Consider the following 16,401-nt stretch of genomic DNA (forward strand, 5'->3'; position numbering starts at 1 on the left):
ACCACCACTTTCTCAAGGGGCAATTAGGGATGGGCAATAAATGCTGGCCTTGCCAGCGATGTCCACATCCCATAAGCAAATAATTTTTTTTTTTTTTTAAATAGAGCAGAGACATAGCAGCTGAGTCAAACAGTGTAGTCAGTAGAAGAGCGTAGTCCTGTTGGCAGAGGAGTCCAGGAGAGGGAAGTCAAGTTTCAGCAGAGTTCCAGCAGTTGAAAGAGTTCAGTGAGAACAAAGACACGCCGGGTCTGGGGATAGGCAGTGGACTCTGCAGGGGTATAGAATCATAGAATGGTTACAGCACGGAAGGCGGCAATTCGGCCCGTTGAGCCCGTGCCGGCTCTCTGCAAGAGCACTTCAGCTAGTTGCACTCCCCCACCCTTTCCCTGTAGCCCTGCAATTTATTTTCCTTCAGGTACTTATCCAACTCCCTTTTGAAAGCTGTGATTCCAGTCTGCCTCCACCACCCTTTCAGGCATTGCATTCCAGATCCTAACCACTCGCTGCGTAAAAAGGTTTTTCCTCATGTCGCCTTTGGTTCTTCTGCCAATCACCTTAAATCTGTGTCCTCTGGTTCTTGACCCTTCCGCCAGTGGGAACAGTTTCTCTCGATCCACTCTGTTCAGATCGCTCATTATTTTGAACACCTCTATCAAATTTCCTCTCAATCTTTTCTGCTCCGAGGATAACAACTCCTGCTTCTCCAGTCTATCCACATAACTGAAATCCCTCATCCCTGGAATTATTCTCATAAATCTTTTCTGCACCCTCTCTAAGGCCTTCACATCCTTCCTAAAGTGCGGTGCCCATGTAACCCCTTCACGGTTCTCTAGATATATGTGAGATGTGGTCTCTGTTGTAGACAGTATTCTATAGTCCAGTAAGGAGATCACTACTACAATGGCTTAATTCTAATTATCTTACTTTATAGTTTTAACGTCAGACAGTATAAGAAGATTACGGGTCAATGACCTAAATTAGACATTTGCATACATTAGAATGAATCTAGACATAATAAACATACATTCTCCATTTATATGGATTCAAAGGAGAATCTGTCCCTGTGTCCAAATTCGAGTGCACTCTTTCGTTGGCGCGCTTAAGTTGGAGCTCATGGTATGTATAATGTCTGCAAGGCTTACGACTCCGAACCCCTTCGTTGAATTCTCTTCACGATCACTGAATCCCACTTTGAGTTCTGGATGCAGAGCTACTAATACGAAGGGCGGCGGCCGAGTTTGGAAGCCCGGGACGGGATGCGGCAGCCATTTGCCTCCTGAGCCCTCTTTTATTCCAGTCGCTCACGTTTCCCGCTCGAAAAACCCGACTCCACCCCTTCCTCCTGGGGTTTCTGCCTGGAGACTGCGCAGCCTCACTGTCTGCAACAGTTGATACTGGTGCAGAATTATGGAAAGTCTGCTCTTAGTCACATTGTGTCCTTAAAAGTTCTTGCCGTACCTTCACATGGGCAACTTTAACCCAGGAATTTATAACAATGATAATACAGTGTCTAAGTTAAAGATTGATAACCATACTTAGCGTACATAACATTTCCAGTGGGTATTACACCCAGAATTGGGCTCAATACTCCAATTGAGGCCGAACCAGTGTTTTATACAGGTTCATCATAACTTCCTTGCTTTTGGACTCTATGCCTCTATTTATGAAGCCCACGATCCCGTAAGCTTTTTTAACCGCTTTCTCAACCTGCCTGCCACCTTCAACGATTTGTGCACATGTACCCCCAGGTCTCTCTGTTCCTGCACCCCCTTTAGGATTGTACCATTTAGCTTATATTTTCTCTCTTCATTCTTTCTACCAAAATGTATCACTTTGCACTTTTCTGCGTTAAATTTCATCTGTCACGTGTCCACCCATTCCACCAGCCTGTCTATGTCCTCTTGAAGTCTGTCACTATCCTCCTCACTGTTCACTATACTTCCAAGTTTTGTATCATTTGCAGATTTTGAAATTGTGCCCTGTACGCCTACATCCAAGTCATTAATATATATCAAGAAAAGCAGTGATCCTAGAACTGACCCCTGGGGAACACCACTGTGTGCCTTCCTCCAGTCCGAAAAACAACCGTTCACCACTACTCTCTGGTTCCTGTCACTTAGCTAATTTCGTATCCATGCTGCCACTGTCCCTTTTATTCTATGGGCTTCAGCTTTGCTGGCAAGCCTATTATGTGTCACTTTATCAAACGCCTTTTGGAAATCCATGTACACCACGTCAACCGCATTGCCCTCATCAACCCTCTGTTACCTCATCAAAAAACTTGATCAAGTTAGTTAAACATAATTTGCCTTTAACAAATCCGTTCTAGCGTTCCTTAATTATTCCACACTTGTCCAAATGACTGTTAATTTTGTCCCTGATTATTGATTCTAAAAGCTTCCCCACTACAGAGGTTAAACTGACTGGCCTGTAGTTGCTGGGTTTATCTTTACATCCTGTTTTGAACAATGGTGTAACATTTGCAATTCTCCAGTCCTCTGGCACCACCCCCGTATCTAAGGATATTGGAAGATTATGACCAGTACCTCCGTAATTTCTTCCTCCACTTCCCTCAGTGTCCTAGGATGCATCCCTTCTGCTCCTGGTGACTTATCTACTTTAAGTACAGCCAGTCTTTCCAGTGCCTCCTCCTTATCAATTTTTATCCCATCCAGTATCTCCTCTACCTCCTCCTTCACTATGTCTATGGTAGCTTTAAACTTGTCGTTTGAACTTGTAGTTTGGGCTGAAATGCCTTCACTGTCAGAGCCAGTGTACCTTAAGCAATGGAAGAAAGGAGACTGGGGGAAGAAAGGGCAAAGGTCAGCAATGGATTAGAAGAATGAGAGGGGATCTCATTGAAACTTATAAAATTCTGACAGGACTGGACAGACTAGATGCAGGAAGGATGTTCCCGATGGTCGGGGGAGTCCAGAACCAGGGGTCACAGTCTAAGGATAAGGGGTAAGCCATTTAGGACAGAAATTAGGAGGAATTTCTTCACCCAGAGAGTGGTGAACCTGCGGAATTCTCTACCACAGAAGGCAGTAGAGGCCAATTCATTAAATATATTCAAGAAGGAGTTGGTTATATTTCTTAAGGCTAAAGGGATCAAGGGGTATGGGGAGAAAGCAGGGACAGGGTACTGAATTTGGATGATCAGCCATGATCGCATTGAATGGCGGAGCAGGCTCGAGGGGGCGAATGGCCACTCCTGCTCCTATCTTCTATGTTTCTATGACGAAGGCTACAGTTGAAAAGAAGAGCAGCTCAATAAGGAGCTGCCAGCCCAGGGGCCATCTTGGATGCAAGACGAGTTGGAAGGTATGGTGTGTGTGTGTGTGTGTGTGTGTGACCCACCCCAGCCCACCCTGCCTCCCCAGATGTGGGAGCAGGATTGAAGTCATGGACTTGGGGCTATCGAGAGAGTTAAGAGCTGGTACGGGAAACCAAACTTGCTGGAGGGAGCTTCAGAGATGGCGAGGGTGTGAGGGGGGAGCTCCGTTTGGAATAAGAGGAGACGGTGAGACCCAGAGTGTCCCCAGATAGAGACGTGAGACATCCATTTGGGATAAGAGGAGATGGTGAGGACCAAATCCCTAGAGAGAGATTTGGGAGATCCATCTGGGATAAGAGGATGCAGTGAGATCCAGAGTGTCCCGAGAGAGAGAAGTGGGAGATCCATTTGGGATAAGAGAATGTCGGTGAGATCCAGAGGGTGAGAGTTAGTGGGCATCAGTTGGACTTGGTGGGTTGAAGAGAATTGGCGACTGTGACTACGAGGGGCCCTGTAGCTGACTAGAGACGGCCACTGAATTTGCGGCGGCCCCATTCGGTCGAGCGTCCTACCTGAAATAATCTTTGCCTGTAGCCACCTCTTCAGGCAGTCGTGGTGCACGAACTGTAGACTTCCAACACATTTGCAGGGTTCAAGGAGCGGGTTCAGTGGGGTGCCGCCCGGTATCAGGCAGATCCTGCACAGGTCCCCCTCCTCCTCCGAGTCCTCATGAAGCAGACTGAGTACAAAGCACACCGGATCAGAGCATGAGTAAAGAGTAGGCAGTGGGGATCTCTCCAGTGAGAACTCCTTTTAAAGAGCGAGTCTCTTCATCAGGGACCCCTTTTAAAGAGGGAGCCTCTCCAATGAGAACTCCTTTTAAAGTGGGAGCCTCTCCAATGAGAACTCCTTTTAAAGAGGGAGTCTCTCCATCAGGGACCCCTTTTAAAGAGGGAATCTCTCCATCAGGGACCCCTTTTAAAGAGGGAGTCTCTCCATCAGGGACCCCTTTTAAAGAGGGAGTCTCTCCATCAGGGACCCCTTTTAAAGAGGGAGTCTCTCTGTCAGGGACCCCTTTTAAAGAGGGAGTCTCTCCATCAGGGACCCCTTTTAAAGAGGGAGACTCTCCATCAGGGACCCCTTTTAAAGAGGGAGTCTCTCCATCAGGGACCCCTTTTAAAGAGGGAGTCTCTCCATCAGGGACCCCTTTTAAAGAGGGAGACTCTCCATCAGGGACCCTTTTAAAGAGGGAGTCTCTACATCAGGACCCCTTTTAAAGAGGGAGTCTCTACATCAGGACCCCTTTTAAAGAGGGAGTCTCTCTGTCAGGGACCCCTTTTAAAGAGAAAGTCTCTCCATCAGGGACCCTTTTAAAGAGGGAGTCTCTCCATCAGGGACCCCTTTTAAAGAGGGAGTCTCTCCATCAGGGACCCTTTTAAAGAGGGAGTCTCTACATCAGGACCCTCTTAGAGAAGGGGTGGCTTTCTCACAGCCCTCACATGCTCTGCCCCGCCTCCCCCCACATAAGACCGATGGATCCCGCACCTCCGCCAGTTCCTCACCTCTCCTGCAGCTTCCTGAGCGTCTCTGGGTCTGGACGGGGCTTCTCGCTCTCCCGGGCCTCTTTCCCAGCGTCGCTGGTGGACGCCAGACTCCGCTCCCTCGCCTCCTGGCCCCTCAGGTCCGATACGGCCAGGATGGTCATGGACAGGGGGCCTCGCAGCTGGCCGCCGCTGCCCCAGGAGGAGCTGGCCGCCGAGATGGGCTGGAGGCGGGCCAGGCTGGCGCCGGCGGGGTTGGGGACGGCAGCCCCGGCGTTGGTGAGCAGCAGGCTGACCAGCCGGCCGGCTTCCAGCTGGGGCAACTGCTGCTGCTGGACCTCGCTGTTGGGCCCTGGAGCCGGGTGGTGGGCCCGGGAGCCGGGCGCAGGGCCCTCCAGGGGATAGCCTTGGTCGTCTGAGCCGCGGAAGGTCTGTGTGCCCTGGCTGGAGGTCACGGGGTCGGGTGAGGGCCGGGGTCCGGCTCGTCTGTCGTCCTTGGCACCGCATGGTGCTTTCCCTTGGTGGTGGTGGTGGTCATCTCCGGTGGCAGCGCCGCTGCTCCTTTTCTCTTGGGCGGCCCATGGGCGGTCCCGGAGCCCAAAGGGCAGGCGATCGCCCGGCAGGATGGGAGGGCAGCCCGAGTCGGCGGGGGCCACCCCTGGCTCTGAGCCCGTCGGGGGGTCGTCGTCGACGCTGTTGTCATCTCTCCGGGTAGCCGGCCAGTCCGCCGCCGCCGCGTTGGACAGCCTCTCGCGCCTCAGCCTCCGCAGGATGTGGCTGGTGTGCTGCCTGCACAGCTTGGAGGGCTCGGCCGGCTCCCGCGGTCCCCCGGACTCAGCCTCCTGGCCCGTCCCTTCACGCTGGCCGGCAACGGGCCAGCTGGGGGACAGCCCCGGGGCCGGGACCTGGCTGTTGCTGCCGCCGCCGCAGCTCCTCCTCGCTGAGCCCTCCTCCTCGGCGCTGTCCCCACAACACAGGCTCCCGGACTGAGCCCTCCTGACCGGCAGCCCCGGTGCGGAACCAGCCGAATTCTGCCTGGGCGCCTTGAGCACCTGGTTCGTGGGGGGGGCCTTCTTGCCCTTCAGCTGCAGTCTCTGCGCCTGGAAAGAGGGTCCGTGGTCCGGGCCTGAAACACACAAAAAAAAAGAGCCAAACATGTCTTTTAATTACATAGAATTACATCGGGTCTACAGCACAGAAACTAGCCATTTGACCCAACCAGTCCATGCCAGCGTTTATGCTCCACTCAAACCTCCTTCCATCCATCCTCATCTCAGTATCAGCATAACTCTCTATTCCCTTCTCCCTCATGTGTTTATCTAGCCTCCCCTTAAATGCATCTATACAATTCACCTTAATTAGTACAAAAGAAACGTAAGAAATAGGAGCAGGAGTCGGCCATACGTCCCCTCGAGCCTGCTCCGCCATTCAATAAGATCATGGCTGATCATCGACCCCAACTCCACTTTCCTGCCCAATCTCCGTATCCCTTGATTCCCCTAGAGTCCAAAATTCTATCTGTCTCAGCACTGAATATACTCAAAGACTCAGCATGCTTACCTTCAGCGACTGGTGCACAAGGACACCCTGGTCGCGTTGCACTTCCTCTTTTCCCAATATATTGCTGTTCAGATAATCACTATCAACATCCTGGGGGTTACCATTGATCAGAAACTGAACTGGACCAGCCATATAAATACTGTGGCTACAAGAGCAGGCCAGAGGCTGGGAATTCTGCGGCGAGTGTCTCACCTCCCGACTCCCCAAAGCCTTTCCACCATCTACAATGCACAAGTCAGGAGTGTGATGGAATACTCTCCACTTGCCTGGATGAGTGCAGCTCCAACAACACTCAAGAAGCTCGACACCCTTCAGGATAAAGCAGTCCGCTTGATTGGCACTCCATCCACCACCTTCAACATTCACTCCCTCCACCACCGGCGCACTGTGCCTGCAGTGTGTACCATCTACAAGATGCACTGCAGCAACTCGCCAAAGCTCCTTCAACAGCACCTTCCAAACCTGCAACCTCTACCACTTAGAAGGACAAGGGCAGCAGACGCATGGGAACATCACCACCTACAAGTTCGCCTCCAAGCCACACACCATCCTGACTTGGACCTGTATCGCCGTTCCTTCACTGTCGCTGGGCCAAAACCCTGGAACTCCCTTCCTAACAGCATTGTGGGTGTACCTACACCATATGGACTGCAGCGGTTCAAGAAGGCGGCTCACCACCATCTTCTCAAGGGCAATTAGGGATGGGCACTAAATGCAGGCCTAGCCAGCGACGCCCACATCCGGGAATAAAAAAAATAAAAATAATCTGCCTTCCTGTTTTTGCCACCAAAGTGGATAACCTCGCATTTATCCACATTATACTGCATCTGCCCAATCACCCAACCTGTCCAAACTATACTGGAGTTTCGCTGCATCCTCCTCACAGCACACACGCCCACCCAGCTTTGTGTCATCTGCAAACTTGGGGATATTACATCTAGTTCCCTCGTCTAGATCATTAATATATATTGTGAATAACTGGGGTCCGAGCACCGATCCCTGCGGTAGTCACTAGTCACTGCCTGCCACTCGGAAAAAGACCCGTTTATTCCAACTCTTTGCTTCCTGTCTTGTGAACGGCAATAGATTGGGAGAAGGGGAAGTGCAACGAGACCTGGGTGTCCTTGTGCACCAGTCGCTGAAGGTAAGCATGCAGGTGCAGCAGGCGGTTAAGAAGGCAAATGGTATGTTGGCCTTCGTAGCGAGAGGATTCGAGTACAGGAGCAAGGATGTCTTGCTGCAGTTGTACAGGGCCTTGGTGAGACCACACCTGGAGTATTGTGTGCAGTTTTGGTCACCTTATCTGAGGAAGGATGTTCTTGCCATGGAGGGAGTGCAGCGAAGATTCACCAGACTGATACCTGGGATGGCAGGAACATCGTATGAGGAGAGACTGAAACTTATAAAATTCTAACAGGACTGGACAGACTAGATGCAGGAAGGATGTTCCCGATGGCCGGGGAGTCCAGAACCAGGGGTCACAGTCTAAGGATAAGGGGTAAGCCATTTAGGACAGAGATGAGGCGGAATTTCTTCACCCAAAGAGTGGTGAACCTGTGGAATTCTCTACCACAGAAGGCAGTTGAGGCCAATTCATTAAATATATTCAAGAAGGAGTTAGATATATTTCTTAAGGCTAAAGGGATCAAGGGATATGGGGAGAAGGCAGGGACAGGGTACTGAGTTTGGATGATCAGTCATGATCTCATTGAATGGCGGAGCAGGCTCGAGAGGCCGAATGGCCTACTCCTGCTCCTATCTTCTATGTTTCCATGTTTCTATGTTTCTATCCTTTCTCGCTACTGTCCTTATGTCATCCTTTATTATCAGGGCTACTCCCCCCCTCCTTTTCCATTCTGCCTGTCTTTTCAAAATGTCAGAGGCACTGGAGAAGGTGCAAAAAAGATATACAAGGATGATACCAGAACTGAGAGGTTATACCTATCAGGAAAGGATGAACAGGTTGGGTCTCTTTTCTCTTGAAAAGAGAAGGCCGAGGGGTAGCCTAATAGAGGTCTTTAAAATTATGAAATGTTTTGATAGAGTAGACACAGAGAGAGTTTTTCCACTTGAGGGGAACAGCAAAACTAGGAGTTATAAATATAAGATAGTCACTCATAAACCCAATAAGGAATTCAGGAGAAACTTCTTTACTCAGAGAGTGGTGAGAATGTGGAACTCGCTGTCACATGGAGTAGCATAGATGCATTCAAGGGGATGCCGAATAAGTAAGAAAAGACTTGCATTTCTTCAGCGTCTTTTGCCACCTCAGGACGTCCCAAAGTGTTTTACAGCCAATGAAATACTATTTTGAAGCGTAGTCACTGTTGTACTGTAGGAAATGCGGCAGCCAAATTGCGCACAGCAAGCTCCCACAGTAATGTGATAATAAACCAGATAATCTGTTTTTGTTATGTTGGTTCCGGGATAAATATTGGCCAGGACACAAGGGGGTACATCCCCTGCTCTTCTTCGAAATAGTGGCCGTGGGATATTGGCCCAGGTTCTAGTCCCACTCCAGAGACTCCGGTGCCAGTACTGAGGGAGAGCAGCACTGTTAGAGGTGCCGTCTTTCAGATGAGATGTCAAACTGAGGGCGCCGTCTGCCCTCTTGGGTGGACGTAAATGATCCCATGGTCGCTCTGGGAAGAAGAGCATGAGGACATCTCCCTGTGTCCTGGGGCCAACTTTTATCCTTCAACCAACATCACTAGAACAGATGATCTAGTCATAATCTCATTGCTGTTTGTGGAACATTGATGCGCACAAATTAGTTGCCACGTTTTCTACAGGGCAGGTACAGCACGGGTTAGATACAGAGTAAAGCTGCCTCTACACTGTCCCATCAAACACTCCCAGGACAGGTACAGCATGGGTTAGATACAGAGTAAAGCTCCCTCTACACTGTCCCATCAAACACTGCCAGGGCTGGTACAGCACGGGTTAGATACAGAGTAAAGCTCCCTCTACACTGTCCCATCAAATACTCCCAGGGCAGGTACAGCATGGGTTAGATGCAGAGTAAAGCTCCCTCTACACTGTCCCATCAAACACTCCCAGGGCAGGTACAGCATGGGTTAGATGCAGAGTAAAGCTCCCTCTACACTGTCCCATCAAATACTCCCAGGGCAGGTACAGCACGGGTTAGATACAGAGTAAAGCTCCCTCTACACTGTCCCATCAAACACTCCCAGGGCAGATACAGCACGGGTTAGATACAGAGTAAAGCTCCCTCTACACTGTCCCATCAAATACTCCCAGGGCAGGTACAGCATGGGTTAGATGCAGAGTAAAGCTCCCTCTACACTGTCCCATCAAACACTCCCAGGGCAGGTACAGCATGGGTTAGATGCAGAGTAAAGCTCCCTCTACACTGTCCCATCAAATACTCCCAGGGCAGGTACAGCACGGGTTAGATACAGAGTAAAGCTCCCTCTACACTGTCCCATCAAATACTCCCAGGGCAGGTACAGCACGGGTTAGATACAGAGTAAAGCTCCCTCTACACTGTCCCATCAAACACTCCCAGGGCAGATACAGCACGGGTTAGATACAGAGTAAAGCTCCCTCTACACTGTCCCATCAAACACTCCCAGGGCAGGTACAGCACGGGTTAGATACAGAGTAAAGCTCCCTCTACACTGTCCTCATTAAACACTCCCAGGGCAGGTACAGCACGGGTTAGATACAGAGTAAAGCTCCCTCTACACTGTCCCATCAAACACTCCCAGGGCAGGTACAGCACGGGTTAGATACAGAGTAAAGCTCCCTCTACACTGTCCCGTCAATCACTCCCAGGGCAGGTACAGCACGGGTTAGATACAGAGTAAAGCTCCCTCTACACTGTCCCATCAAACACTCCCAGGGCAGGTACAGCACGGGTTAGATACAGAGTAAAGCTCCCTCTACACTGTCCCGTCAATCACTCCCAGGGCAGGTACAGCACGGGTTAGATACAGAGTGTGGTAAACCACTGTTATTGTTTTCATTGTTGTTCACTACTGTTATCGTTATTGCACATTGTTACCTCCTGCTCCTCACTGTGTACCAATGCATGCCTCAGCTGGCTCCGCCTACATGACCTGGTATAAAGGTGGCTGCCCGGCAACCCACTTCCTTCTTGGAACCAGTCGTCCACGAGAGGCATGCTCTGTTCTTTAGTTAATAAAAACCTTTTCATTACTTTCTTAATTCATCACCTTTTATGGAGTAATTGATAAGCGTATCAATTTTATTAACTAAAAGTAAAATGTCCGGAACTGAGCAGCAACAACAGCAGGCGTTGCTGCGAGCCCTCAGACCAGCATGCCTGGACCTCGACCCCCAAGCGGCGGGTTCATCTACCAATTTCGAACACTGGCTGAGCTGCTTTGAATCCTTCCTAGAAGCCTCCGCCGTGACATCGGAGGAGAACAAATTAAAAGTCCTGACCGCCCAGGTGAGCCCTCAAGTATATACACTCATCCGGGACGCTACTACGTACACGGCGGCTCTCAACCTGCTAAAAGGGCAATACACGCGCCCAGTGAATACGATTTACGCCAGACACCTCCTGGGATCCCGCAGGCAGCAACTGGGGGAATCGGTAGAGGCATTTTTACGGGCGTTACAGACGCTCTGCAGGGACTGCGACTGTAAGGCGGTAACGGCTGCGGCGCACGCGGAGGGACTTACCTGTGATGCCTTCGTTAAGGGCCTCCAGTCCGACTACTCCCGGCAGAGACTGCTCGAAAGCAAGGAGCTCGACCAAAAGACGGCCGTAGCCCTCGCGCTCTCACCAGATGCGGCCCACCGAAACCTCAAAGGATACGCACGTAACGGGGCCGCGCCATGGTCATCGCGACCTTGGGACATGGGACCGCCGCCCCCGGTACCAACTACTGCAGCGATGTCCCGAAAGCAACCGGGACCGCCGCCCCCGGTACCAACTACTGCAACGATGTCCCGTAACCAGGCCCAAAAATGCTATTTCTGTGGCCAGTTAAAACACCCCAGAGCGCGTTGCCCGGCGAAGACCGCTACCTGCTCTGGCTGCGGGAAGAAAGGCCATTACGCCAACGCCTGCAGAGGGAAACCCGCGAACACCAGCAGCGCCGCGTGTGAACCGTGGGGGCAGCCATCTTCTCCGCCATTTTGTGCACCTCCGGCCGCGTGGGGATTGGAATCATGGCCGCCGCCATTTTGCCCGCCGCACTCAACCGCCAATTTGTCTCCGGACTCGACCACCGTCTCGTCGGACGACCATATCAGCTCACTCAGCCATACACTGGCCTCCGTTACGCTGGATCAAGCCCTCCCTCATCATCTGTCCAGGTCCATGATGGACATTACGGTAAACGGCCGCGCCACTACTTGCCTGTTTGACAGCGGGAGCATGGAGAGTTTTATTCACCCCGACACGGTGCGTAGCCACTCCCTCACGGTCCTGCCAATGCGCCATCGGATTTCTATGGCGTCCAAGTCCCATTCAACGGACGTCGGCGGCTACTGTGTGGTGACCCTTTCGGTTAGGGGCACTGAATATAAAAATTTTAAACTTCTTGTCCTGCCCCGTCTTTGCGCTGCCGTTCTGCTAGGGTTGGATTTTCAGTGCCACCTCAAAAGTGTCACATTGGCATACGGTGGACCCCTTCCCCCACTCACAGTCTGCAACCAACAGCTTTTAAATCGCCCGCCGCGCACCACTTGCAGCCTTTCCACACTCAAAGTCCCCCCCCCCCCCTTGTTCGCTAACCTCACCCGCGACTGTAAACCCATCGCTACCAAGAGCAGGCGGTACAGCGCCGGGGACAGAGCTTTTATTAGCTCTGAGGTGGAGCGACTCCTGAAGGAGGGCATTATCGAAGGGAGCACCAGCCCATGGCGAGCCCAGGTTGTAGTCATTAAGACCGCCGATAAACGCCGCCTGGTCATCGACTACAGCCAAACCATAAACCGGTACACCCAGCTGGACGCATACCCCCTTCCCCGCATATCTGATATGGTCAATCAGATTGCGCAATACAGGGTATTCTCCACCATTGACCTTAAGTCAGCATACCACCAACTCCCTATCCGCCATGAGGACCGCCAGTATACTGCCTTCGAGGCAAACGGCCGCCTCTACCACTTCCTTAGGGTCCCCTTCGGCGTCACCAACGGGGTTTCGGTCTTCCAAAGGGAGATGGACCGGATGGTTGACCAGAACGCGCTGCAGGCCACCTTTCCCTATCTGGATAACGTCACCATCTGCGGCCACGACCAGCAGGACCATGACGTTAATCTAGCGAAATTCCTCCGTACGGCCCAGCGGCTGAATCTAACATACAATAAAGAGAAATGTATGTTTCACACCACGCGCCTTGCCATCCTCGGCTGCGTAGTGGAGAACGGAGTCATCGGGCCCGACCCCGACAGAATGCGCCCCCTTATGGAGCTCCCCCTCCCCCACTGCCTAAAAGCACTGAAGAGATGCCTGGGGTTTTTCTCTTACTATGCTCAGTGGGTGCCCAACTATGCGGACAAAGCCAGACCCCTCATCAAGTCCACCTCCTTCCCCCTGACATCAGAGGCGGGTGCTGCCTTCACTCTTATCAAGAGTGATATTGCGAAGGCCACAATGCACACAGTGGATGAGTCCATCCCTTTCCAAGTGGAGAGCGATGCATCCGACTTCGCCCTAGCTGCAACCCTTAACCAGGCGGGGAGACCCGTGGCCTTTTTCTCAAGGACCCTCCAGGGCCCCGAGATTCGACACTCCTCTGTCGAAAAGGAGGCTCAGGCTATTGTGGAAGCGGTGCGACACTGGAGGCATTACCTGGCCGGAAAACGATTTACCCTTCTCACTGACCAGCGTTCAGTTGCTTTTATGTTCAGTAATAAGCAGAGGGGCAAAATCAAGAACGACAAGATCTTGAGGTGGAGAATTGAGCTTTCCACCTACAATTACGATATCTTGTACCGGCCCGGGAAACTCAATGAGCCCCCAGATGCTCTATCACGAGGTACATGCGCCAACGCGCAAGTTGATAGACTGCGGACCCTCCACAATGACCTCTGCCACCCCGGGGTCACCAGATTCTGCCACTTCATTAAGTCCCGCAACCTGCCCTACTCCATCGAGGAGGTCAGAACTATGACCAGGAACTGCCAAATCTGTGCCGAATGCAAACCGCATTTTTATAGGCCAGACAGAGCAAGCCTGATCAAGGCCACTCGCCCCTTCGAGCACTTGAGCATTGACTTTAAGGGGCCCCTCCCTTCCTCTGACCGCAACGTGTACTTCCTCAACATTGTTGATGAGTACTCCCATTTCCCGTTTGCCATCCCTTGCCCAGACATGACCAGTACCACGGTCATCAAATGTCTGAATGACCTCTTCGCCTTGTTCGGGTTCCCCAGCTATGTACATAGCGACCGGGGCTCATCTTTCATGAGCGACGAACTTCGTCAGTACCTGCTCGCGAGAGGTATTGCTACGAGCAGGACCACCAGCTACAACCCCCGGGGGAACGGCCAGGTGGAAAGAGAGAACACGACGGTTTGGAAGGCTGTCCTCTTAGCCTTAAAATCTAAGGGCCTTCCGACCTCTCGCTGGCAGGAGGCCCTCCCTGCGGCGCTCCACTCCATCCGGTCACTGCTTTGTACTGCCACTAATGCCACCCCTCATGAGCAAATGTTCGTTTTCCCCAGGAAGTCCACATCGGGAACCTCGCTACCGACATGGCTGACTTCTCCTGGGCCCATCCTACTGCGGAGGCACGTGAGGACCCATAAAACGGACCCCCTGGTCGAGAGGGTGAACCTCCTACACGCCAACCCCCAGTATGCCTACGTGGCATACCCAGACGGGCGGGAGGACACGGTCTCCATACGAGACCTCGCACCCTCGGGCGCCTCTGAATCACCACCGTTATTATCCACTACTTCTCCCAACCCAACCCCTGTAGACGGCATGCCGGAGCCCCAGGACCCTTCGTCGACCACTCAGACACCAGACTCGACGTTGGATACTGCAGCACCGCCGCCGCTGCTACGACGATCAGGACGGCATACAAGGCCTCCTGATAGACTTACCTACACGAACCTTTAGTACACTTCACCCCGCCGGACTCAATTTTAAACAAGGGGTGAATGTGGTAAACCACTGTTATTGTTTTCATTGTTGTTCACTACTGTTATCGTTATTGCACATTGTTACCTCTTGCTACTCACTGTGTACCAATGCATGCCTCAGCTGGCTCCGCCTACATGACCTGGTATAAAGGTGGCTGCCCGGCAACCCACTTCCTTCTTGGAACCAGTCGTCCACGAGAGGCATGCTCTGTTCTTTAGTTAATAAAAACCTTTTCATTACTTTCCTAATTCATCGCCTTTTATGGAGTAATTGATAAGCGTATCACAGAGTAAAGCTCCCTCTACACTGTCCCATCAAACACTCCCAGGGCAGGTACAGCATATGTTAGATACAGAGTAAAGCTCCCTCTACACTGTCCCATCAAACACTACCAGGGCTGGTACAGCATATGTTAGATACAGAGTAAAGCTCCATCTACACTGTCCCATCAAACACTCCCAGGGAAGGTACAGCATGGGTTAGATACAGAGTAAAGCTCCCTCTGTCTGTCCCATCACACATTCCCAGGCAGACACTGCACGTATTAGATACAGAGTAAAGCTCCCTCTACACTGTCCCATCAAACACTCCCAGGACAGGTACAGCACGGGTTAGATACAGAGTGACGCTCCCTCTACACTGTCGCATCAAACACTCCCAGGGCAGGTACAGCACGGGTTAGATACAGAGTAAAGCTCCCTCTACACTGTCCCATCAAACACTCCCAGGCAGGTACAGCATGGGTTAGATACAGAGTAAAGCTCCCTCTACACTGTCCCATCAAACACTGCCAGGGCTGGTACAGCATATGTTAGATACAGAGTAAAGCTCCATCTACACTGTCCCATCAAACACTCCCAGGGCAGGTACAGCACGGGTTAGATACAGAGTAAAGCTCCCTCTACACTGTCCCATCAAACACTCCCAGGGCAGGGACAGCACGGGTTAGATACAGAGTAAAGCTCCCTCTACACTGTCCCGTCAAACACTCCCAGGGCAGGTACAGCACGGGTTAGATACATATAAGAACATGCAAGGAGCAGGAGCTATGGCCCCTCAAGCCTGCTCCGCCATTCAATAAGATAATGGCTGATCTTCTATCTCAACTCCACTTTCCCGCCCTCTCCCCATATCCCTTGATTTGATTAGTGTCCAATCTATCAATCTCTGTCTTGCATATACTCACCAACTGAACATTCACAGCCCTCTAAAGTAGAGACAGAGTAAAGCTCCCTCTACACTGTTCCATAAAACTATTCCTTATAGCATACACAGGGGCTGCTATTCCCTACACTCCAAGGACAGGTACAGCACGGGTTAGACAGAGCGTAGCGCATTCTGCTTATTCTTGGTAATATTTCCCATTATCACTACTTCCCTTTGGATCTTCCTCACCTGTGATCACACTGCCCTTGACATCAGGGACATCTGCCAGCTCTGGGACTTTCTGCCTCTTTCCCGTGATGTTGGATAAAGATGGAAGTTTGGAACCTCTACTGGTGAGTGGAGCTCTGGGATACGCGGGTGAATGTTGAATCTCTTTGGCTTCTGTATCCACGATGTCCATCTGTGAGGAGCAGGGCCAATGAATTAAACTAGACATCGCGTGCAAGGAAAGAGAGACAGAAACAACTGAGAATCCTGGAGATAGAGTGGAGCATCATGGATATATTTACTACTAGCTGGAGTGCCCGGCGGTGCCGAGGCTTTTTCGAGGGCATGTTGTTGTTGGAAGAGAGAGAGCGACTGGGGGGGGGGAAGAGAGAAAGCGACTGGGGGGGAAGAGAGAGAGCGACTGGGGGGGAAGAGAGAGCGACTGGGGGGGAAGAGAGAGAGAGCGACTGGGGGGAAGAGAGAGAGCGACTGGGGGGGAAGAGAGAGAGCGATTGGGGGGGAAGTGAGAGAGCGACTGGGAAGGGGGAAGGAGG

The 16,401-nt window shown here is 51.7% G+C and overlaps 1 protein-coding gene across 1 annotated transcript in view; it reads right to left on the bottom strand.

Moving 5' to 3' along the window:
- The window catches only part of LOC147080866 (uncharacterized), a gene marked incomplete at its 3' end in the record, with an annotated part of 51,446 nt that extends 35,276 nt beyond the window's left edge, over window positions 1-16,170 (bottom strand). The window contains exons 1-3 of the mRNA XM_085981059.1: window positions 15,869-16,170; window positions 4,840-5,944; window positions 3,850-4,016 (exon numbers count right to left, since the gene is read on the bottom strand). Coding sequence (XP_085837185.1) covers window positions 3,850-4,016; window positions 4,840-5,944; window positions 15,869-16,076 — 1,480 coding nt within the window. The remainder of the gene's footprint in view (window positions 1-3,849; window positions 4,017-4,839; window positions 5,945-15,868) is intronic.
- Between the last annotated feature and the right edge of the window lie 231 nt (window positions 16,171-16,401).

The sequence above is a fragment of the Somniosus microcephalus genome, unplaced genomic scaffold, assembly GCF_052327205.1.
Source record: "Somniosus microcephalus isolate GS21.2 unplaced genomic scaffold, FLI_Smic_1.0 scaffold1082, whole genome shotgun sequence".
NCBI classification, from domain to species: Eukaryota; Metazoa; Chordata; class Chondrichthyes; order Squaliformes; family Somniosidae; genus Somniosus; species Somniosus microcephalus.